The sequence below is a fragment of the Coffea eugenioides genome, chromosome 8 (assembly GCF_003713205.1).
Source record: "Coffea eugenioides isolate CCC68of chromosome 8, Ceug_1.0, whole genome shotgun sequence".
NCBI classification, from domain to species: Eukaryota; Viridiplantae; Streptophyta; class Magnoliopsida; order Gentianales; family Rubiaceae; genus Coffea; species Coffea eugenioides.
The window spans coordinates 4,136,495-4,159,663 of NC_040042.1; the positions used below are offsets into that span (position 1 = coordinate 4,136,495).

The 23,169-nt window shown below is 36.4% G+C and overlaps 4 protein-coding genes across 5 annotated transcripts; all 4 read left to right on the forward strand.

Moving 5' to 3' along the window:
• Nucleotides 1-3,036: 3,036 nt before the first annotated feature.
• LOC113779536 (probable ADP-ribosylation factor GTPase-activating protein AGD8) lies at nucleotides 3,037-8,337 on the forward strand. The gene is made up of 7 exons (XM_027325129.1): nucleotides 3,037-3,218; nucleotides 3,424-3,542; nucleotides 5,170-5,599; nucleotides 5,708-5,965; nucleotides 6,365-6,490; nucleotides 7,634-7,735; nucleotides 7,854-8,337. Exons 1-7 carry the CDS (start codon nucleotides 3,150-3,152, stop codon nucleotides 7,959-7,961), a joined length of 1,212 nt encoding a protein of 403 aa, XP_027180930.1. The 5' UTR covers nucleotides 3,037-3,149; the 3' UTR covers nucleotides 7,962-8,337.
• Nucleotides 8,338-10,465: 2,128 nt separating this feature from the next.
• On the forward strand, nucleotides 10,466-11,704 carry LOC113779239 (probable ADP-ribosylation factor GTPase-activating protein AGD9). Of its 2 annotated transcripts, none has more exons than XR_003469454.1 (2): nucleotides 10,466-10,792; nucleotides 11,652-11,704. XR_003469454.1 is itself a non-coding variant. In XM_027324770.1 (2 exons), exons 1-2 carry the CDS (start codon nucleotides 10,784-10,786, stop codon nucleotides 11,588-11,590), a joined length of 465 nt encoding a protein of 154 aa, XP_027180571.1. In that variant the 5' UTR covers nucleotides 10,466-10,783; the 3' UTR covers nucleotides 11,591-11,640. The 2 variants fall into 2 exon arrangements, 1 of the variants encoding a protein (XP_027180571.1); XM_027324770.1 differs by lacking the exon at nucleotides 11,652-11,704 and adding an exon at nucleotides 11,135-11,640.
• A 17-nt stretch (nucleotides 11,705-11,721) lies between these two features.
• Nucleotides 11,722-15,025, forward strand: LOC113779241 (probable ADP-ribosylation factor GTPase-activating protein AGD8). The gene is made up of 4 exons (XM_027324771.1): nucleotides 11,722-12,176; nucleotides 13,334-13,435; nucleotides 13,573-13,759; nucleotides 14,750-15,025. The coding sequence occupies exons 1-3, from the start codon at nucleotides 12,144-12,146 to the stop codon at nucleotides 13,702-13,704; spliced, it is 267 nt and encodes an 88-aa protein (XP_027180572.1). The 5' UTR covers nucleotides 11,722-12,143; the 3' UTR covers nucleotides 13,705-13,759; nucleotides 14,750-15,025.
• A 1,446-nt stretch (nucleotides 15,026-16,471) lies between these two features.
• On the forward strand, nucleotides 16,472-21,532 carry LOC113781754 (ubiquitin carboxyl-terminal hydrolase 20-like). The gene is made up of 8 exons (XM_027327747.1): nucleotides 16,472-17,386; nucleotides 17,872-17,992; nucleotides 18,139-18,249; nucleotides 18,534-18,703; nucleotides 18,882-19,220; nucleotides 19,632-19,751; nucleotides 20,022-20,730; nucleotides 20,819-21,532. Exons 1-8 carry the CDS (start codon nucleotides 16,910-16,912, stop codon nucleotides 21,112-21,114), a joined length of 2,343 nt encoding a protein of 780 aa, XP_027183548.1. The 5' UTR covers nucleotides 16,472-16,909; the 3' UTR covers nucleotides 21,115-21,532.
• The last annotated feature ends 1,637 nt before the right edge of the window (nucleotides 21,533-23,169 follow it).

The window sequence follows — 23,169 nt, forward strand, 5'->3', positions numbered from 1 at the left end:
AGCAGGTTCTTAATATACAAAGAACAATTCATACTAAAATCTCACAATTAATTCACAGCAAGTCATCCTTCCTGCACTGAACAAGACCCCTGAAGCGAAGATCTTTGGGTTGAGGTTCTTAATATACTGAGCAGGTTCTTAATATACAACGAACAATTTGTACTAAAATCTCACAATTAATTCACAGCAAGTAATCTTTCCTGCACTGAACAAGACCCCTGAAGCGAAAATCACAAATCCCTTGGATTTGGGTTGTGGGTTTTCTTCAATTTTTCTTAGAGATCTTTCTGGTGGAGATCTTGTTGAATAATTTGCCCACTGAAGATATTTGCCCACTATTAATCCATTTAGATCAACTTTAGATCTTTTTTTTTTCAAGACATTTTGGATCACAGATAAAGATTATATGATGAAAAAGAAGAGATAGAAATCTGACGAAGAAGAAGAACATAAGGTGCGGCATGTGATGGAGAGAAAGAGAGGGTAGGCCCGTCATAAATGTTGTCTGAGGGAATAAGTTGAGGGTTTTGTCCAAAACCTCCCAATTTGCTCGGAAATGGGATAACTCCGATTTTTTAGAAATGAGTCCAAAATTTGCATTCCAATAGACTTAACCCAAACAATAAATAAGGGGTTCATTTCTTTCTGTGATTCCCAAACCCTTTAACCAAGCAGCCCCTGAAGGTTCTTTGAGAAAGCCCCAAACACCTGTTCATATTAAACAAGATAAAAGTAAAGATGAATATACATCAGGTTAATCTGTTAGCTGAATTTGTAGATTCACCAAGTTTTTAACATTTTTTTAGTATGTACTATAAACATAGGAGCTCAAGCTTATTTGCTACCTCAACCAATGTTCTTTATAAATATTAAGGTATAGTTGAAAAGAGTGAAAGGCACGTGCTTAGGACAAAATTTGTGAACTCAGCTAATACATCTCCTTAATCACGGATGAAGCAAATGCTTCTCCACAAAATTATTGTCTGATAAATGTAACCTTGAATGTCTTGAAATTTTTGTAGCAAAATATATTATAGCAATTTAATATATATGAAATTAAAAAAATGATTGAAAATTATGATAACATAAAACATAAAAAATTTTCTACAGAACCGTTTGACAAATGAATTTTTTGGATATTTGTTTAAAATTTTACTGTAACTTACTGTAGAAGTCATAGGAAAAAATTTTAAAGTGTGTAAATTTTTGGATATTTTGAAATGTATAGTGTAAAAATTTTGAGAAATTTTTTGAAGTTACTATAGTTAAAATTATTAAAAAACTTGTAGATAAATTTGGAATGTGAGTTTTTTGGAAGTTTGTCTAAAACTTTACTGTAGCACTGTAGAAGTTTTTTGAAAAATTATTGAAATGTGTAAATTTTTGAATATTTTGAAGTGTATAGTTTAAAAATTTTGAGAAATTTTTTGAGGTTACAGTAGTTAAAGTTTTTAAAAAACTTGTAACAGATAAACTTGTCAAAAAACTTGGATTCCAAACAGGCCCTTATTTGCCAAACAAACCCAATCCCAAAATGAACAAGACCAGACAGGCACGTTATTGGTTGTTGTTACTAAAAAATACTAGAACTAATCAAGAAACAGCCACGTATCAGTTCACAGGGTCATTTGGGTCATTTTATTGTAGGGATAATTTCAGAAACCTCCCTTGAGGTTTTCTCTAATCACACCTAACATCCCTCAAGTTTCTGAAATCACACTTAGCTCCCTTAGAATGACAACCTTTGTAACATGTCAACTATTTTATGTAAAAATATTATTAAAAAATGTATTTAAGAGAGATACTATAATATTCTTTCAAGTTTGCCCTTTTGCAAGTTGATTTTTGAATTTTAGAAGATGAAAATAAAAACAAATAGAACTACAATATTTGCATAAAAAATTGAGGGGATGTAAGTATAATAACTATTGAATTGTATAATTTTTGTTGATTCATATGACTGTTATAAGGTCTGTGCCAAAGTTTTGGATAGAAAGGAAATAAAACTTTTTGAATATTGTTTGTTAACCAATTTTTCAAAAATTTTGTTTTTGATAATTGAACACCATTATAGGTATATTTAATATGCATTTTATTATTATTTCAACTACATCCCAGCCTTTTTTTTCACCAAATGAATGATTTTAATCTATTTTTTTCTCACCTCTTAATGATTAAATTAGATAACAAGATAAAATCGTAGTGAAAAAAAAAAGATAGATTTTCTATGTTTAGATTGTCTAGGTATCTCAAAACCTATCTTCGGTTGTATACGCAAAAAAAAGGGCCAAAATGTGCCCAAATTCTATGGCATTTTTGTTACTTTATTTTTACATAATTGAACATAAATATTTTTTTCTTTTTTCTTGCCTTTTCCTACGTAAGAAATATGAAAAAGGCTGAAAAAGAATCAACTTGTTTTTATTTTCATCTTCTAGTTTTCAAAAATCAACTTGCAAAAGGTCAAATTTGGAAGAATATTATAGTCTCTCTTCTAAATACATTTTTTAATACAATTTTTACCTAAAGGGGTTGATATGTTACAAAAGTTGTCATTCTAAGGCTGCTAAGTGTGATTTCAGAAACTTTAGGGGTGCTAGGTGTAATTAGGAAAAACCTCAAGGGAGGTTTCTGAAATTATCCCTTTATTGTAACCAATCAAGGCAGGAGACCCCACCAGTGGCCCCATTGTCCCACCGGCCACCGGCCCAGGTCAGGGTTACCTGTATTCTTACGCCCTTTTTTTGGTACTAATACTAATAAATTAATTCGCATATTCTCAGATCTCGACCTGCCTAAACAAGAAAATAAAAAAAAAATGGAGTATCAACTTTCCCCAAGCCAAAAAAAAAAAAGACAATTACCAAATAGTACCAAAACGAAAATCAGGGAAAAAAAGAAAAAGATAAAGAAAAAGGAAACATCCACCAGCGGTTTCACATATATTTCCCAAGCACTTGCGCGTCTGTCTCTCTCTCGCAATCTGTAGTTCCCTGAGGAGCCATTTTCTCTCTCTTCTTCGTCTTCTTTCTCCACTCTCTCTCTCCTCTCGGAACTTTTTCTGCAGATATATATATAATAGTTCATTTTCAAAGTTTTAATTATTTCTATCGATATATATATATATTCATAGACATTAGTAAATCGCCATGGCTTCGGAGAATTACACCGACAAGAACACGATTTTTCGGAAGCTCAAAGCCAAGCCCGAGAATAAGGTAAATTTTATTTGAAAATTGGCGTTTTTTTTCCGTTGTTATTTCTATTTTTGCTTGAATAGTTTGAGGTGGAGTTTCTGATATCATAGTTTAAGGTGGAATTTCTGAGATCTGATTCAGATCTGAGATTTTTGTGCGCAGATCTTTTTATTCAGTGTGATTAATTGTTTATTTTGGATTTTTGGTGGAAATTTTTTTTTGTCAGATGTGTTTTGATTGCAACGCGAAGAACCCGACGTGGGCGTCCGTGACGTATGGGATCTTTCTCTGTATTGATTGTTCGGCGGTTCACCGGAGCCTCGGTGTTCACATTAGCTTCGTTAGGTATATTCTTGTTCTCTTTGCTTGGTTTTTTAATCTTCAAATCGATGCATTAGCTTCGTTCGGTATATTCTTTTGTTCTCGGTGTTCACATTAGCTTCGTTGGTAATTTGAATTTTCAGCTTTTGGTTGGGTTGATTTTTGATCAGCTCATTTTGTCTCTTCTAACAGTAGTGGATTAATAAATAGCCTGCATAAACATTTTAATGTTGGAAATGTATGTTTTTTGTACCCTTTTTTACTCTTTTTTCTTTTTAATGAGAAGAGAGTGTTAAAGTGTTTTTGGGGAGCTGCGTGATGATGCTTTGTGACCTATAAGAGGAACAAAAGTTATCATTTTCGATTCGTATGTGAAAGTTTGCTGAATTCCTCCTTCCTTGTGCTATTCTCTTGATAGCAATATAAATTACAGTTAGTTCCGTCCTTTTTATAGTTAGTAACTAGGGGAAGCTGCACACTTGAGTGTGCAAGTGTAGGAAAATTGAAAGAGAATAAGAAATTAAAATGAGTTGGTGGAATTACAAGGTTGGAAGCTGAGGGCAGGTAGTCATTTACTTTGTATTAGGGCACTATATGGAAACAGAAAAACTGGTCCATCAAATGTCTGCTTTTCTCATTGTTGAACTAAATAAGATTGGGTTGAAGTTGACGTTAGGTGTTGGTCTGCAAAGTGTTAGAGAATGCTTGAGTGTGCTGAACTTGGCAACTTTTACAGCTTTAAGGTGCTTATCGAGAATAATGTCTTTCTGTTCAACAGTCATATCGGCATGCCCTAGAAGGGTCATGAGTTATGAAATAGACATTTGAAAGTTGCTTTTCAAGTTTTACATTTTAGTTATTGAGAAAGAAGTTAGATGAGCAACTAGAAGAAGTGTGCACAGAAACTAAACTTGATGGTGCTGAATTATGTTCTGGCAATTTAAATGGGTGGCGGATCATGAGTTGCTAGAACCTACTTCTTTAGACAAATTAGAATAAGAGGGTAACTCTGTTTTGGAGGGTTGAGCTGTTGAGCAAAGGCTATTGGGTAGTACCTGCTGTCACACTAAAAATGCTGCTGACTGGGCCTTTCACGTGCTGATTATGTTTGAAGAACTTCAAAGCAATTAATGCCGAGATGTATGGATGTAGCGTCAATAGTCTGCAGCATTAGGAGCTTAGATTCCTTAGTTAATCATGTTGTAGGAGCTTGGATTCCTGAGTTAATACCTGCATGGTGTTAGTTGAGAGCAAACTGTTTGTGAAAGAGGTGTCATGAAAATTTACTAAGCCTTGCGTTGAACCTGTTTAACTTTTCAATGCTCTGAAGGATGATGGGCCCTCTTGCTACCTACCCCCGTTCTGTCCATCAGTACCACCTTATCGCCCTCCATCAGCTTTGTTTCCCATTATACACTAATTTTCATTTATTAGAGATTAGCTCTTCCTCTAGAGGATGTACTGTGTTCCGTTTGGTTTTTTTTTGACATTACTCAGATAGAAAATTGTTTGAGTTTTTCTTTTGCTGCACCAGTTCAGCAGTAGTTGGGCTTTTCATGTGCTGCGTCTCATTTTTGTCATTTGAAGCACTTGTAATTGTTTCTTTCCCACACGGTATACTAATGACTTACCAAGCTGACCTATCTTGTAGGTCGACCAATCTAGATTCTTGGTCTCCAGAGCAGTTGAAAATGATGTGCTTTGGTGGAAATAACCGTGCTCAAGTTTTCTTTAAACAGCATGGATGGACTGATGGGGGCAAGATTGAGGCAAAGTATACTTCTAGAGCTGCTGACTTGTATAGACAATTGCTTGCTAAAGAAGTTGCTAAAAGCGCTGCAGACGCTGGTTTGCCATCATCACCGGTTGCTTCTCAGTCGGTACATGCTACTAATGGTTTTCCTGATATTAAGACTGCTGAAGCTCCAAATCAGAGTTCTTTTCTAAAAAATGAAACTCCAGAGGTTTCTTCTTCACCCAAAGCTTCCCAGTCTGTTACTGCTACAACTGTTAAGAAGCCTCTAGTTGCTAAGAAAACTGGAAAGACTGGGGGTCTAGGAGCTCGAAAACTTACTACAAAGGTTTGAAGAGCATTTAAAGTTCATGAGAATACATTTTGTCCTCTATCTGAAGTGCCATTGTAGTTCTTCCATTAGTTAATAGTTGAACTCGTCTTTTGCTTGTTGCAGCCAAACGAAAGTCTTTATGACCAGAAACCTGAAGAAGTACCTGTTCAAGTTCCATCATCTGACTCCACAAGTAGCACGCCCAAATCATTTGCATCTCGCTTTGAGTATACTGATAATGTGCAACCAGCAGAAATTAGTTCTGGTGGTGCCCGTGTTCTTAGCCATGTATCACCTCCAAAATCTTCTAATTTCTTTGCTGACTATGGCATGGATAGTGGTTTCTCAAAGAAGACCAGCTCAACTTTGCCCAAAGTTCAAGTAAGCTTCGGTAAAATTTATCCTATCATAGTGAGCTGTGGAGTAAGTGATTTTGTAGTTTCAAATCTGCTATGGATTATGACCAAGATACATGTCTCTGATGGGTTGAAGGAAATTTTTTTTTTTGGGGAAAACATGTCTTTGGGATAACTGAGAAGGTGGTTCAAAAGGTTAAAATGATAGGCTGATGTGTAGTTCTTTTGTTGACTGAAGTGCTTGTGTTCTCTAGGGACATTCTTTCTCGTTTTTCAAAATAGAACAAATTATCACATTGTGAACACAGTGAAACCTAAGAATACCATGGAAAAATGGAAAGTGTTGAGAGAAAAAAGTAGTTTTAGAACCCTGTATTTCTGGGACTCATTTGTTAGAAAACATTAACTTGTTTGTCTTTGTCAGGTTGAAGAAACTGATGAAGCAAGGAAGAAGTTTTCCAATGCTAAATCTATCTCTTCTGCTCAGTTTTATGGTGATCAGAACAAAGTCAATGACATGGAATCTTCAGTTTCTCTGCAGAAGTTCTCGGTATGTTGTTTTTGTTGATAGTCTAAGCTTCTCTGTTTTTAGGTGGGAACACTTGGGGAGAATAGGTTACCTTCTGTAAACTTGTGTACCGCATCAACTCCTCCATTTTGTGGATGTTCTTTTCTTTACCCCCTGGAAATATTCAATTTTTTTCGTTTGTTTTGTTGTTTGTCACAATTAATTGTATTACTTTTCTTTGATAACCTGCGGTGCCTTCAAGTGGTTATCCTTTTCCTCTTTCCTGCCACATTTTTCATATGCCAATTGTTGATTTTTTTGCAGTTAGTTGTAACTTGCAACTACTGAACCTAATTTTTGTTTAATAGTTGAGTGATATCCTGTGAATCTAGACATTTTAGGTGAACGTGGGTTCTTTTCATTGGCATTAGTGCCCTATTTATGAGTACAGATGCACATTTTGTTATTTACCAGATATTGGTTTGGGATACCTACACTGTCAAACCATTTGTGCCAACTTTTTCAGTTTCATTGGATAATTGATCTATATTTTACTGGTTGTAGACCCCCTCTCTCTCTGTGATAAAGTATGTTTTTATTTTGTCTTTGTCCAAAGGAAGTTTGGTTTGAACCTTTTGCCCGTTGGATATGAATAAGTGCATGAATTCAGATGTACATATGATACTTTTTGAACAAATTTAGTGTAGCTTTTATAGTATTTCTGCTGTATATTTGGACGTTAGGTTTTCCTTTTCCTTTTTTTCTACAGTCTCATCTAAAACATCAAGCTTTTCTGGTTGGTTTCTGTCTGTTTCATATTAATTTATTTAGTGATGAGGTTTCTTGTTCGTTCCAATCTGAACTTGAAAGCTGGATGAAGGATATATTGGTTCAGACGACTGGTACTAGCTGTTTTAGCTTATATGACTTGTATTTTCTTACTTGTCTAGTTATTTATCGTGTCCCCTCCGACCCCCTAGCCCCCTTTACCACCTTATTTTGTTTGTTTGAGTCAGCTTAATCTCCAGAACTGACGATGTTAAGGGACTTGTGTTGGTGTGTGCGATAATAATGCTAGACACTGGTTCAATAATGATTGGTTTACGAGAATTTGGACATGACTGCCTCTAACGAGCATTGGCACTCAACTTACTCTTTCTTTCATATCCTTTTATTGTTTCATAGGGTTCAAATGCAATCTCCAGTGCTGATCTCTTTGGTCACCGTGGCAATAATTCATCTGTTGATGTCACAGCTAGTGATCTGATTGACCGGCTGTCTTTTCAGGTATGGCAATTGTGATGTAGATTGCAACTGCTATATTGATGAAATAATTCTTTCTTTTTTGAGTCTCATAGCACCACCTTTGTATCAGAGCGCATAAAATTTAGTTCCATTTCCACAGGCACAGCAAGATTTCTCTTCCCTCAAGATTATTGCAGGAGAAACTGGGAAGAAGCTCAGCTCCCTTGCCTCCTCCTTGGTGTCGGATCTTCAGGACAGAATCCTCTGAGAGAGCTGCATTTTGGATGTACAATCTAGAGGATCTTGTTACAGAATTGCAAAAGAAATATGTAGATGTAAAAAGTTAAATCTTTAAAATTTTTACGGAAGACAAATAAGATTTTAAAATTCCTAGGATTATGAGATGACACCATTATTTTGTAGCTGCGGAATGTAACCATCATGGTGGTGTATGTGGCCTTCTCTGGCTATTTCATAGATTTTATCCTTTGGACTGGCCTTGTGTATTTTGTTCTGAATGATGATGCAACACAAGTTTTTCCTTTGGGCTGGCCTTTAATTTCTTTTTTTTTTCCCTCAATGATGTAACCCAAATGGGATTTAAACCATTTACCAATTTAAGTTCTATCGGCCCTTTTACGTAATCTTATCTCTGCCAGGTTTAAGTATATTATCAAATTTGAGAAGGGGCTGCATCTTACCAAGTATTACAGAAAGACACGTTGAAGTATGTGTTCTATATTTTTTGTTATGGTAAGAACATTTTTTTTTTTAACTTCCCCACCCCAAATCATAGGCGCAACATTTGAGCTTTTAGAAGTATGATCAAAGTTTAGAACTATCTGGGAGGAAAACAGTGGTTATAGCGTCGATCAACAACTGAACCTCTCCAGCTTTCCTCTTCTTACTGGGCTCTACCAACAACTGTGTGAGAAACCATGATGGCCATAAAGATATGTACTTGATTCCCGAAATAGCTAAAATTGCAGTAGCCTTATCCTGGATTTTTAATTGGTCTTCATCAGAGTTTGTTTGGTTTCGGAATTGAATTAGATGTGGTAATTTTTACATTGTAAAGATTCCAGGGATCATCACCTCAAAATCAAATTTGCTCAAGCTTGTTTTAATGAGAAACAAGTCAATCTCCAATGAGTTTTTCTGTGGTTAACTGTTAAAAAGCATTAATTTGTTCGTCCACAGTAGTGCATGTTTATTTCTTGTGTCTAGAAAAGATTTAAATTTGTCAAGTTTTGAAATACTGTTTTCTTTAGAATTTCTTTTTAATGATTAAGGACGAAAAAATTGAAACTTTATACACCGTACAACTTCAACAGAAGTGAGAATAATAGAAAATTGAATTAACCTTCAGACCTTTTTTTGTCCACCTCTAAACAACTTTTAAGCAAAACAAAAATACTAGAGGGAATGATTTCCTTAAAAATACTAAAAAGACAGAAGAATTTTCCCAAATCTAATGCAGTGTATCAATGTTCCACTTTACGCCTCTTCTAAAATACAAAAGGAATTGATTCATGTTTGGCTAAGAATATGACATTGACTCTGAAAAAGGTTGAGACTATAAGAGTTAGAAGTTTTGGGTTTTAATTCTCTGCCTCCTTCCTGCTTCTTAAACAAAAAAAAAAGGTATATCATAGTATTAGTCGAATTATTCCTTCTTGTTGAGATTCTGAGTTCTAAATGTGGGACTCACTCCCCATGAAACTGAAGAAAGTGTCCGCCATTTGATATGTAAAAGTACATCAGCACGGGCTTGTTGAAGAACTTGAAGTTGAAAACGTAATGTCAGGCACTAAACCTACAAATAAAGGTTTTTTATGCAGTAGTTTTCCCTTTGTTTTCTTATAGGTTCAGAAGAATTAAGCATTAGTTTTATCTGGTATCATGCCAGATTGTAAAAGACTGAAAGCTGATATAAGTTTATTGTGGGTACGTATTCGAGTATTTGATTGGCTTCTTGCCCTGCAAATTTTGATAGAAAATTAGATCATCCGAGAAATGTTATTCTAGTTTGGACCATCTAATACTCAATGGTTTTTAACCAATTCAAATTATCCAAGTAAGATCATAGAACTCATTAGCTCGACCCGTACATAATCCAAATCTCTTGTTTGTCCAATTAAGAGTATATTTGGTAAATCTAATACTTGGTTTTTTATCAATTAATATTAACTAAATGAGATCATAAAACTCGTTAACTCGACATGTATATGATCCAAATAAGATTGTGGGGCTCTTGTTTGTCCATTTTTTTTTGTTGAAACAGGAGTATCTTGACTTACGCCAGACTAATCTCCTGCGACTATGTATAACCTATTCAAGATACACAGCATGTTACGAGCGGGAATCGATCTGATAACCTCGAATAAAGACCCAAAGGCGATTACCATACGAGCTGCCCGCTGGGGCGTGGGGCTATTGTTTATTCAATTGAGAGTATAAATTGGTCAAAAAACAAGGGCTAAAATAGTTGGTCCAAGATAAAAATTTTTCAGATCATCCTGCCATAGTGCCACATGTAGGAGGTAGGGAGTGTACTTTTGTATTAGGAATTCACAATCAGGCAGAGAAAGAGAAATGGATGTCCAATCCATTTTGCATTTTCTTCGAATATGGAGGGTCATCTTGTAATTTGACTAAATCTCAGGGTCCAACTTGCAGTTTGGCCAAATCTTAGGGGACGTAAGTGTTATTGATCCTTTAAATTTCGAGCAAACTCCGTTACGAAGACAAATTGACAGTCCTCTGCTCAATTCGATCGACTCACCCCAAATTTCACTTGAGAAAGTTAATTGGATTTTCACGACAATTTATCGTTTTTCCAAGAAACGTTGCCGGATAGCGATCGCTCCTCCGATTTTGATTGCTTTCTTGAAGATGATGACTCTAAAGATGGTGAAATTGAGGAGAACGAGTTGACAAACCCCTGCCCTATCCACGATACTCGCCCCATTTGGCCTAGCTTGAATCCGTCGAGTTTGGGTGCGATGGGGTTGGAAGATTGCAAGGCTTCTGAGGGTTCTTCGTAGATTGATTGGTCTTCTCCTACAGGTTTTGCCCAGAGCATTGCGGATGAAGCAGGTTTGCCATCATTATCAGTCAATTCTCAGCCAGAATAAGCTACTAATTATTATTGTTTTCTTGAAACCAATTGCTGAAACTCAAAACGAGAATTCTTCGTTGAGAAATGAAACTGCAGAGGTTTCTTCTTTACCCAATGCTTCCGATACTGTTACCATCGCAACTGTGAAGCAGCCTCTATAGGTGCTAAGAGAACTGGAAACACTAGGGGCCTGCGAGTTCAAAAGCTTGCTAAAACGGTTTTGCAGATCATTAACATTCTTGAATGAATTTTATTCTCTAGCTGAAATGTCATTGTAATTTTTGCAATGATAAATTGTTGAACTCTTTTGGCTGTTGCAGCCAAATGAAAGCCTTTATGACCAGAAGCCTGAAGAACCACCCGTTCTAGTTCCATCATCGGACTCCGCCAATAGCACGCCCAAATCCTTTGCAACTCGCTTTCAGTACATAGACAATCCGCAACCAGCAGATAATAGTTCTGGAGGCGCACGTGTTCATAGCCGTGTATCACCGCTAAAATCTTCCAATTTGTTTGCTGAATATGAGATGGATAGTTGTTTGTCAAAGGAGACTAGCTCAACTATGCCCAAAGTTCAAGCAAGCATTGAACGTGTGTGTGTATATATATATGTATGTGTCTACACACACACACACACCCCGAAGTGCTTGTGTTCTCGAGAAACATTAATTCTTGTTTGTGATAATAAAACCATCTATCAAGTTGTGAACACAGTGAAATTTGAGAATATGAATTTGAAAGAAGGAAGTAGTGTTAGCATACAGGTGTTTGAATAGTTAGAGCCTTGTAGTTCTTGGACTAATTTTAGTAACATTAATTAGTTATTATCTTTATCAGGTTGAAGAAACTGATGAAGCCAGGAAGAGATTTCCCAATGCTAAATCTATCTCATGGTTCGAAGTCTCGGCCGAGACCTAGACGACTCGGCCGAGTCGTCACCGTCTCGGCCCCTACCGATACGATAGCGTGACGAAACGATACCGAAATACTTGACTTGCCGAGAAATCGGCCGAGTCGTCACCGTGACGGATTGACTCGGCGAGTCACACCGAGTCATTCCGAGTCAAGACGAGAAATCAGCCGAGTCACACCGTGACGGATTGACTTGGCCGTTTCTTTTACTATTTTTTAATTATTTTTATTTAGCATACTTTTTATATTATTAACAATTTTTAGAATATTAAATACTTTAAAATTTGCATTTCACCGAAACCGCGACCGATATGCCGAGACTGATGTGGAACGTTCCGAGCCGCGACCACAACCGCGACCGTGACTTTGAACCATGATCTCTTCTGCTCAGTTTTTTGGAGATCAGAAGTGAATGACATGGGAACTTCAGTTTCTCTGCAGAAGTTCTCGGTATGTTGTTTCCTTGGTAGTCCTCTGACTTTTCTGTTTTTAGATGGGAATTTAAGGGGACAAACAATTGCCTAGAGTATGTACAGCGTAAACTCCTTCACTTTGTGGATGGTTTTTTCGTTTGGCCCTGGGCATATTCCTTTTTTTTTTTTTTCAATTTGTCTTGATTGTTCCACTGGATTTGTTGTATTACTTCTCTTTTTGGACATGTATCTTTGATAAATCTGCAGTGCCTTGGTGTGGTTATTCTTTTCCTCTTTCCTTCTGCATTGTTTAATACTTCTACCCATTATGGTTTTGTGAGGTTTGTCTGTGTAGGCGAATTATAAACCTATAGTTCTATTGATCTCCTGTGAATTGGATTTTCATGGGTAAAAGTGCTTTATTTATGGTTCAGATGCTGATTATGCCATTATATCTCTTGTCGTGTTAATGACCAGATGTGAGTTTAGGACACCTGTAGTGTTATGACGTTTGTGCTATCTGTTTAAGCTTCAGTTCATAGTTTATCTACATATTACTGGTTGTACACTATCTTTCTCTGATATTGAAATATGTAGTTTTGTCTTTATCCAATTGAAGTGTGGTTTGACCCTCTGGTCTGTTGGATAAGTACCAGGACATGCATTTAGACGTTCATATGATATTTTCTGAACAACATTAGTGTACCTTATGTGGTATTCTACTATGTATTTGGACTTTAGTGTTTGTTTTGTATAGCATGATCTAAAGCATCAAGCCTTTGTGTTTTGTTTTAAAGTGGTTTTTTAAAAGGTTTATCTAAATGTTGAGGTTTAATTTTTGGTTCCAATCTGAACTTTAAAGCTGGATGAAATATACCAACGGTTCAGTATATCATACGTCTAAAGACTGGTACTAAAGATTCAGTCGTTGTTTTGGCTCGTATGTTTTGTATTTTCTTCTTTTCTTCTTTTTTGTGTCAGCTTAATTTCCAGAACTGAAAGTTTTATCAGGCCTGTGTTGGTCTATGCAATAGTAATGGTAGATACAAGTTCAATCGTGATCAGCTTATGCAAATTTTGACCCTGTAGATTTCATGTATCTTAAATGACCTTTAGGTAGACATGAGCACCTTTAGTGAGCGTCGGAACACGATTAACTTTATTTGTTTTTTTTTTTTTTGAATTGTTTCATAGGGTTCAAATGCAATCTCTAGTGCTGATCTCTTTGGTCAACAGTGCAACAATTCATCTGTTGATGTCACAGCTGGAGATCCGATTGACTGGTTGAAATTACAGGTGTGGCAACTATGGTGTTTAAAAGCGACCGGTTTATTTGATGAAATCATGCTTGCTTTCTTAGTGTCTCATAACCACCTTTGGATCAGAGTATAACATTTCATCTAAGCTAATATTTTGTCCATATCTATCTACAGGCGCAGCAGGATTTCTCTTCATTTAAGATTATGGCAGGCGAAACTTGGAAGAAGCTCAGCTCCCTTGCATCCACTTTAATGTCAAATCTCCAGGAGGAAATGTTGAATCTCCAGGAGAGAATCCTCCGATAAAGCTGCATTTTCTGTGTACAAATTTAAGAGGATCTCGTTACAGACTTGCAACGGGGTGTAGTTAGGGGTGAGCATCGAATTCGAATTCGGTAATTCGGTAGGTTGAAATCGGTAATTTTCGGTAAATGGTTCTGGAAATATTCGACCTAATTCGCATTCGAATTAGACACTACCGAATTCGAATTCAACCCGAATTCAATTCGGTAAACAAAAAAATACCGAATTACCGAATTCCAGAAAACTGCAAGGGTCGCCAATATCTCTTCGTTCTCGTACTCACTCAGGCACACCACACAAATTTCAGCCTCTTCACGCTCAGCCTGTTTTACACCAGGTGTTGTATGATACCTTCTAGTCTTCAGATGTTGGGAGATGGTTTCTTCCAGCCAATCATCTCCAGGGCCATCCGATTCTTCAACATCAGCATTCGAATCTTCATACAGATCAAACACCGTAGGCTCCTGCCCATGACTCAGTTCAACCAATGCAGTCTCTTCTTCTGGCTCAATCCTAATCCGCATGAAGATATTTGAAAACTGGTAATCAGATTCTTGAAACCAGCCACCAGTATTATTAGTGTTGTTCTCCTCGTACTCCCCAGCCGGAGAAAGAAGTACGAGGTTTGCTGGTTGACTGATGTGGTGATGATTATCAAAGCCAGTTGCTGCTTGCACATAATTCCCTTGCATCAACATTGCAGTGTTGTATGGCAGAGGGCCAAGAGTGAAACAAGAGGCAGGTAGTATTGGATAATGGTGGCAAGGAGGATATTCCAGGCTGCTGAAACCATAAATGGGCAGCGGAGAATGAGGGTACATCGTAATCTGATTGGGAAAGTAAATATTTTACCGTTTTACAAAATTCAATTCGAATTCGGTAAATCCGAATTCAAAAACCCCAAAACCAAATTCGACCCTAATTCGATTCTTACTAATTCGATACCACCGATTTACCGACCGAATTACCGAATTACCGAATTCGAATTACCAAATTGAAATCGATTTCGATCGGTAATTCGGTAATTACCGTAATTGCTCACCCCTAGGTGTAGTAAACCATGCAACTCCCTTCGTGCTTTATCGGCTCATTATGGACTCCTGATTCTGCGACTTGTACCAACAATCTTTAAGTTTGAGATTAACATGATCAAAACGCAAAGTGCCAAGAATGAGCTCGAGTGGCAATTTGATCAACTAACAATAAGAGTAGCTACAAAGCACCCGTAAAATGATCACTGGAAATTTCGCTGGCCTGAGAATCAATTTGAAGCAGAAATTTGGATTCATTAGAATGAAATATTATACCTTACTTTGGTTTTTAATTTACGAGTGGTTTTCAAATACAAGGGAGAGAGAGCGTGTGTGTGTTCCAAATGATTTTTATTGAGACACAGGTCCTGTTTGGTAAGTGAGTTTTTTTGGTGTTTGTCTAAAATTTTACTATAGTTTACTGTAGAAGTCGTAGAAAAAATTTTTGAAGTGTGTAAATTTTTGGATATTTTGAAGTGTATAGTTTAAAAATTTCAAGAAGTTTTTTGAAGTTATTGTAGTTAAAGTTGTTAAAAAACTTGTAGAAAATAAACTTGACAAAAAACTTGCTTGCCAAGCAAGGTGATTCTTTGTTTGACTTGTGGATTCTTGGCTGGTATGTTTGCCGGATTGAGATTAACCATTTTCTTCTTTTGCAATCTGCCTGGTTTAGAACACCATTTAACTTCACTCTTTTTTTCCTTAATGAATGTTTGATATAATTGTATTGCAAATGGGCATGCACTCATTTTTTTTTGGTTGTTTTCATTTTATTTGAGCCTTATCAGTAAGTTACCCCAACGTTAAACGAGTCCAAAATTACATCGTTTTTTAGACATTCACTACAATGAATTTTAAGTCCTCCTCTATTGTACTTCCTATTTTATCCTTAAAATGTTAATTAAATCACATGCCTGTCCACATTTTCGAGTGAAAAACAGATTGTAATTAGAGTTTGAAATGTTGTATTGATTTGGAATTTTTTTTAAAAACTATTTTTATATTTGGAGTCTATATTAACACTCAAAAAATAACTTAAAAATACATGCAATATCAAATACAACTTATAAAATTATCAAAAAATAAAAAAAATCCCTATCACATCTTATTCTTCCACTTTCCACCACCACCTTCTCTCTTTTCTCCTTCCTCTCCTTTCCCCAGATTTGGCTGCACCCAGAAGGTTGTGACCTTCTAGTAGTGACGAGGTCAAATTTATTAGGGAAGAAGAGAAGAAAGGGTCGAAGGATGATAGAGAAGAGGAAGAAAGAGGAGGGGAGAACGAGGAAAAAGGAGAAAGAGAAGGAAGAGGGAGAGGAAGAAAAGTGATGGTCGTGTTATTTTTTATTTTTAAAAATATTTCAAAAAAATTTATAAAATCTAAAAACATAGCAAAATACATCAAAAAAACACCTTAAGAAACACCAGCTATTAATTATGATTATTGAAAATTTTTGAAAAATACCTCTAAAAACACGTAATTCATACAGCGTGTTATTACAAAATATGGTTGGGGGGGGGGGTGGGGGTTAAAACGATTCATTACAAATGTAGGTGGCTAAATTGTAGTATGCATCAAAGACGCAAGGGACAAGTTTTGGGAATCTTGTACCTCAATCATCAGCGTCCAAGTAATCTTGAGCTGTCGGGCTTGCCCTAGCGAGTAGTATTTTTAACAGTTACCTTTCTTGGCTTCTCTCGCAACAGTTACAAATTCCCATTACCTCAACTCAACTGCGGCTTCCCCATATTCTCTCCACTCCTCTGTCTCTTCTGTCACTCTCTCCTATAAAATTTCAATCTGTTTTCCTCTGTTTCAACAAACAACTGCTGAAAAATGCCATTGGCGGCTCCACTTTCCCTCCTTTTTCGAAACCCTCCAATCATCATCACATAAATCTTAATCCCATTAATTGTTTTTAAATCCCCACCATTATTATTATTATTAACTCAAAACCAAAATCTTCCCAACACATTTTCTTTTTCAATCTTTCCAATTTTCAGTACCTTTGCTGAAAAATCACTTTCAAAAACATCCCTTTTACCCCCTTTCCCTCCATTCTCAAGTTCTTCCAAATTTTCCCTTTCCCCCCTTTTTCCAAAACCCTAAAATTTGGAAATTTTCAATTCCGTTTCCCTCCCAAAATTCCTCCATTTTTCTTCCACCTTTCCCCATTATGATGGAAACCCACCTAGATGAACCCCTTGATATTCATCCTCCTCTGCTCAATTCGCTCGATTCCCCAAAAACCCTATCTGGGCCGTCACCCCCAATTTCACTTGAGAAAAACCTAAATTCTTTGGACTCTAACGATAATTTATCTCTGTCGAGCGAAGAAACTGTGCCGGATAACGATCCCTGCTCCGATTTTGATAGCTTGCTTGAAGATATTGACTCTAAAGATGGTGAAAATGAGGAGAATGAGTTGATTTGCCGCTGGCCTATCTACAATTACTCGCCCTACGGTGGTGGACCGTGGTCGAGGCTCCTTGATCCAAGGCCTAGCTCGAATCCGTGGATTTTGGGTGCGATGGAGTTGGAAGATCGCAAGGCTTCTGAGGGTTCTAGCTGGATTGGTTGGCCTTCTCCTACAGATTGTGGCAATAAGCCTAGTGTTTCAAGTTGGTTGAGCGAAAATAAGTCTCCTGTAGTGGTATTGCACTTGAACTTTATGCGGGCAAATTTATAGTTCTAGCACCTTTGAATGCTTATTTGCTTCTGAAGCTTTATAGAAAGTGTTAGACATTAGTGTTTTTCCGTATTCTGCTGTGATTTTTCCGTAGCCCGTCGTTTTAGGTGGTGCTTGTAGCTTTCTCTACGATTTCTTTTTGTCTCTGGCTTGGTTTCCACGGTGGGGTGTATGTTATTTAAAACCTTTTGCATTATATGAGTTAGTCATTCAGTGTTGTGATATACCGAGTTTTTTAATCTAGCATGCTAGATTTAGAGGGAAAGTTGATTTTTCTTGAATTTGCTACCTCTTTATGTCACCCAAAACGAATTTTAGCAGTTATCGAGACAATAGCTTTTCCCCACAAAATTATCAGTTTAATGTTAGTAGAGTGAGGCAAGGGGAAGGAACACTCTGGGGCATCAGCTATTGATTATGATTACTGATTTTATGTTAAAAATTTGTAGGGTGCTGGGCTGGCAAATTTGGGTAACACATGCTTTCTCAATGCCATTTTGCAATGCTTCACTCACACTGTTCCACTACTCCAAGGGCTTCTTTCATCGAATCATAAAGTGCCCTGTGATAGTAAGATTGCTATACTTAATTGTTCCTTTACTTTCATGCTGCTTTCAAAGTTTGTTAATTTTTAAGAAACTGTCTTAGTTGGGTGAGCTTGGAATACGTTTTAGTTTGTGTTGTATCTGATAGTTGTGCTTTAACTGTCTTTGCAGGTAACATTGAAGGTTTCTGTGTATTTTGCAGCCTATATGAGCATATTCAGTTTTCATTGATCTCTACGGGCAAGATCATTTCGCCTTGGAAATTTGTTAACAACTTGAACTGTATCCTTTTCTACATGCTTTTCATTTGTATGGCTGTAGCATTTCATTTTCATTACATAGATGTATAGTTATTCATGATCTACAGTGGTCTGGACGGTTGACTTTTCAATCAAAACTTGTACTTTTTGTCCAAAAACCTGGAGAAAATTGTATTGGTTTTGCTGGAAATGTTGTCACTTATTCTTCATCTTTGAGTTGTATAATAGTTCTGGGTTTTGGCTCATTTGTCAGTGCAATTATTGTGTCTAGGAGATCTTTGTGTTCCTTAATTTTTCAACTGCCAGATTTTTCATCTAGTTTTCGGAGATTTCAGCAGGAAGATGCTCATGAATTCCTCCAATGCTTTTTGGATAAGCTGGAAAGTTGTTATGGTGGTTTTGAATGTAACAACACTCTGCATTCTGGGAGTGACAACATGGTGAAACAAGTCTTTGGTGGTCGTCTTATAAGCATGGTAATAAAACAGCTGCTTTTACTGCTTCTTTCTCTCAAAGGGTTTTTCTGCTTCCTTATGAAACAATGTCACTCATGTATATGAATTCTTTACTAGTGCCAGCTTTTTGCTCTTTGGCATTCTTGTGGCTAGTTAAACTGATGCTATTACGTAATTGTATTGAACTTCAAAATTGCAGCTGGGATGTTGCAACTGTGGTCATTGGTCTGACACTTTTGAGCCATCAATTGACCTTAGTTTGGAGATTGAGAATGCAAGCGATCTTCATACGGCTCTGGAGTCATTTACTAAGCTTGAGAAACTTGAAGACCCGGAAACGAAATTTACATGTGAACATTGTAAGGAGCAGGTGTCGGTTGAGAAGCAACTTATGTTGGACCAGGTCCCTTCAGTTGCTACATTCCATCTTAAGAGATTTAAAAATGATGGTTCTTTCGTTGAGAAGATTGACAAGTATGTAAAGTTTCCCCTGGAATTGGACCTGCAGCCTTACACTATTTGTGATCAAAATGAGGAGGTGCACAATCTGTTTTCCCTGTGTAATAATTGAGTAGTTGACTGAACTCCTTTATCGATGGATGACTTTGAAGCATATGTTCATGTGTTAAGTCGCACAAGTAGTAATTATAAGTTTACTTGATGTTTTTAAGTGGTTGTGTCAGGATGTGCGTTATGCAGCTTGTTTATTAGTATTGATGTAAATACTTGGTAAGATAATTTTTAGATTGACATGTGCAATTAGCTTTTGATTAGTGGTGTTCAATTTATTTGAGTTGCTAATTAACTCCTGTTCATGTAAGTGGTTTGTGTTCCTTGTATGGGTAGAGTATTTTGTGGTGTCTTGCACTTGGTATGGATGAAGAATGTTGTTGGATGATTATGAAAAATTTAATGTGCCGCCAGTAATGATGAAAATTTTGTTTGACAGGAGTTGAAGTATGATTTATTTGCAGTAGTGGTGCATACTGGATTTTCATCTACCTCGGGGCACTATTACTGCTATATTCGTGTTGCTCCTGATGAATGGTATAGATTTGATGATTCTAAGGTAAATAGCGTTGTATCTAATGACTCTTGAATCACTATTTTTTAGAACCTTTTATTCTACATGCTGATGCAGGAGCCTTATAAATGGCACGCAGATACAAGATTTTCTTTCTTATGAACTCATTTGTTTGTTTGTTCACCTGAGTTACTAATTTGGATTCGTTGACTAATATAAGTGTAGGTTGCTCTAGTGGGTAAATGCTCTCTTTTCCTTCATATATTGCTCAAGTGCTATATATGAATCTGATAGGCATTCGTTTGCAAAATGTAGGTACGTTGGGTTCAAGAAGAATATGTGCTGATGCAGGAGGCCTACATCCTTTTCTATGCAAAACAGGGAATACCTTCTTTTTCAAGTTTTATTCAAACACAAAAGCAGTGGATGGACCTGAGTTTATTGAATACTTCCCCAAAATCTGTCTTAGATATGGTCGATGTTTCTACAGAATCTTCTAGCTTGCTGCTTAATCATTGTTCTGATGTTGATGAACCAAGTGATGTTGCAGAGACAATTTGTGCTGAGAATCTCATTGGAACAAGAGATAGCAGGGTTAATGATGGTGAAAATAAAGAAAAATCCATCTCTTCTATGCTGTGTGTTGCCAGTAATTCTTGCAATGTGGCTAAAAGTGAAGATCACCAGTCAACCTCTCCTGTACTCGATAATTCTACTGATGTGCCTTCATGTGAAGCTGACAAATCCGCTTCTATCTCTTCTGATGGGCCTTCATGTGAAGCTGACAAATCTGCTTCTAGTTCTTATGTGCCTTCATGCGAAGCAAACAAATCTGCTTGTCTCTCTGTGCTCAATAGTTCTGATGATGTGCCTCCATGCAAAGCTGACAAAACAACTCCTAGACCTGCTCTCCAAGAAAATAACTCTAATCAGGAACATGGTGAGTTTAGGAATATTGCAGGAGTTATGCCTGCCACGCCTTCTAGATCTGCAAGCCCTGAGATATATAGGGAAGACCCGCCTGGTAAGGTTTACAAATTCATGTCATTGATTTTGCTACCTATAGAATGCAAGCAAGCCAACATTTTCAACTTGGGTTTTTCATATTTCAGATACTACTTTCTCCATATCACGTGGTCATTTGAGGTCGATGGAGCAGGTTTCTTGTAAAAGACAATTAAACAAGGATCTGGAGAATCTAGAGAGAAAGCAGGCCTATACACTTGCAAAAAAGATGCCTGGATCAAGAGGGCAGCAGTTAATGGCAGCAATGAGGGGGTCTCTTAGTGCTGGATCACTAAACAAGAAGAGAAGCAGAGGATTGCACACGTCTCCCAGTAGTGATGTTGGGAACTCAGGTAGTAGGCGAAGGAGCAGTTTTCCTTTGCACGCTAGCAGTCTAAGGTGAATGGCTTTAGGTGGTAAATAATTGGTGCGAGCTTTCTTTTGACAATACAGAAATAGGAACTTGTTGAAAAATCTAGTGTTGAGACTTGGACAATCTCTGGAAAATGAGCAGCTTTTGGCTAGCTTTGTGAATATCCTGAAGCTGACTTAAGGTCCGTTAAAAATAAATATATTCTAGTATACTGATTATTAGAGAACGTTGCAGTTTACTTGTTGCATGCAGTCGAGCAATCAGATTGCAGGCAAGTTAATTCCTTGTTACGAGATTATCTTATCTCCTTCAGCTTGCTCCACATCTCAGAAAACTGGAGAATCTTCTCATTTTGCTGTAAAGTTGTTGGACCTTTGCAGTAGGTGACTCTTAAATCTAGCCATTGTTTGGATATGCTAGGCTAACAATGGGACTGTCTTCTTACTAACCCCATTCTTTTAATTTTTATCCGTTCTGTATTTCGTTGAATGTGTCCAGAAAATTCATGTGGAGTCGAAGGGAAAGTGCAGGAAAGAACAAAATTTGTCTTCCAATTGATTGTTTTGAATAGAGTTGTAAATGAATCGAACTGTTCGTGAGTAGTTTGAGTCAAAGCTTGATTTGAACTTGATCGAGCTCGAGTTGATCAAATTGAACTGAGCTCGAGCTCGAGTTTAAAATATTAAGTTCGTTAGTTCGAGTATATATGTATTTATTTTAATAGTAAAATTATATATATTTTTAATATTTTATTATTTATTAAGAAAAAATTATTTTATTTATTTTATTAAATTTTTTTTGAGTTCGATTTGACTCGAATGAGTCGAACTCGAGTTTGAACTTTAAATTGGCAGCTCGTCGAGTTCGAATTTGATAAAATTAAGTCGAGATTCAATTCGATTAATCTAAAATTCGATTCGCTTCGTTTCCAGCCTTAGTTTTGAACAAATGTTATTCTCCTGGTCTTATCTTCATTGCAATTCAGATGCCGGCTTCTACCTAATGGACCTCATCCCAATAAAAGGTTAAAATTGTAGGAAGCATGCAGCATGCACCTATTATCCATTATTTATTAGTCTTATATACGTTAACAAAAGTGTTGTGACCTATGGGTGATTTTGGTCCGAGCGTTCTTCCATTTTTTAATTTACTTATGTTGCCTATGATTTGAGAAATTGTGTTCTTTTATCACCACATCTATATCCTTATTTTTTTTAAACTAAAACCACAAATTTGAGTCTAAAATAGTGAAAGTAATACAATAGACAAGTAATTACAACTACAAATGTATATTGACAGTGTATATATAGTCACAATTATATGCTTCAATGCTTTGTTGAGAAGAAATCTTCTCTATTTCTATTCTGCTCCCATGGTAAGGCACAAAATTAGGCTAATAACGCTTTGATAACTTGATGGATTATTTTTTTAGAAAAAAATTTAGCTTTTTTTTTTCTTTTCTATTCTTATTTTGACTTAATACATGGCTCTGATGCATTCAAATTTGTCAAGTATTTAGTTGTAGATAATCAAAAGTTGCAGAGCATTTGGTTGAATTGAGCAGTTGTTGCAATCCAATTGTTACCCAAGTAAAAGTCTAAAGATGCCATAACACATTGAAGTAAATATTTTGCACTACAAAAGTGATTGATCAAGAAATATAAAGCTTTTTGCCATAATTTTTTTCTATGCTTTATTGTAGATGGAATTAGAATGCATAGCTCGAAATTTATGAGAACAATGCAACTTTGTTCACTGAAGAACGACAACAACGAGAACCAAGTATATTAGCTGCAGCAATATATGTCCTAGAGTGGAAGCGTGAAAGACGAGGAGACCTTGGGAAAAGACTTTCTGTGAAAGAAAAGGTAAATGTGAATGTGAGTGAAGAGGAGAGAAATGAGTTAGATAATACGGGAAAGGGAGCCTGAACGAGAGGTTATAAATTCAAGACCTCTTACTTAGATTTTATTTATTTTTTTTAAAAAAAGTAAAGATGGTGAAGAAATTAATATTATCTTTCAAATCAATACAATTAATGCCTTAGGTTCAGTCAAGTTTATATATAATTAAGATGGCTTCTCA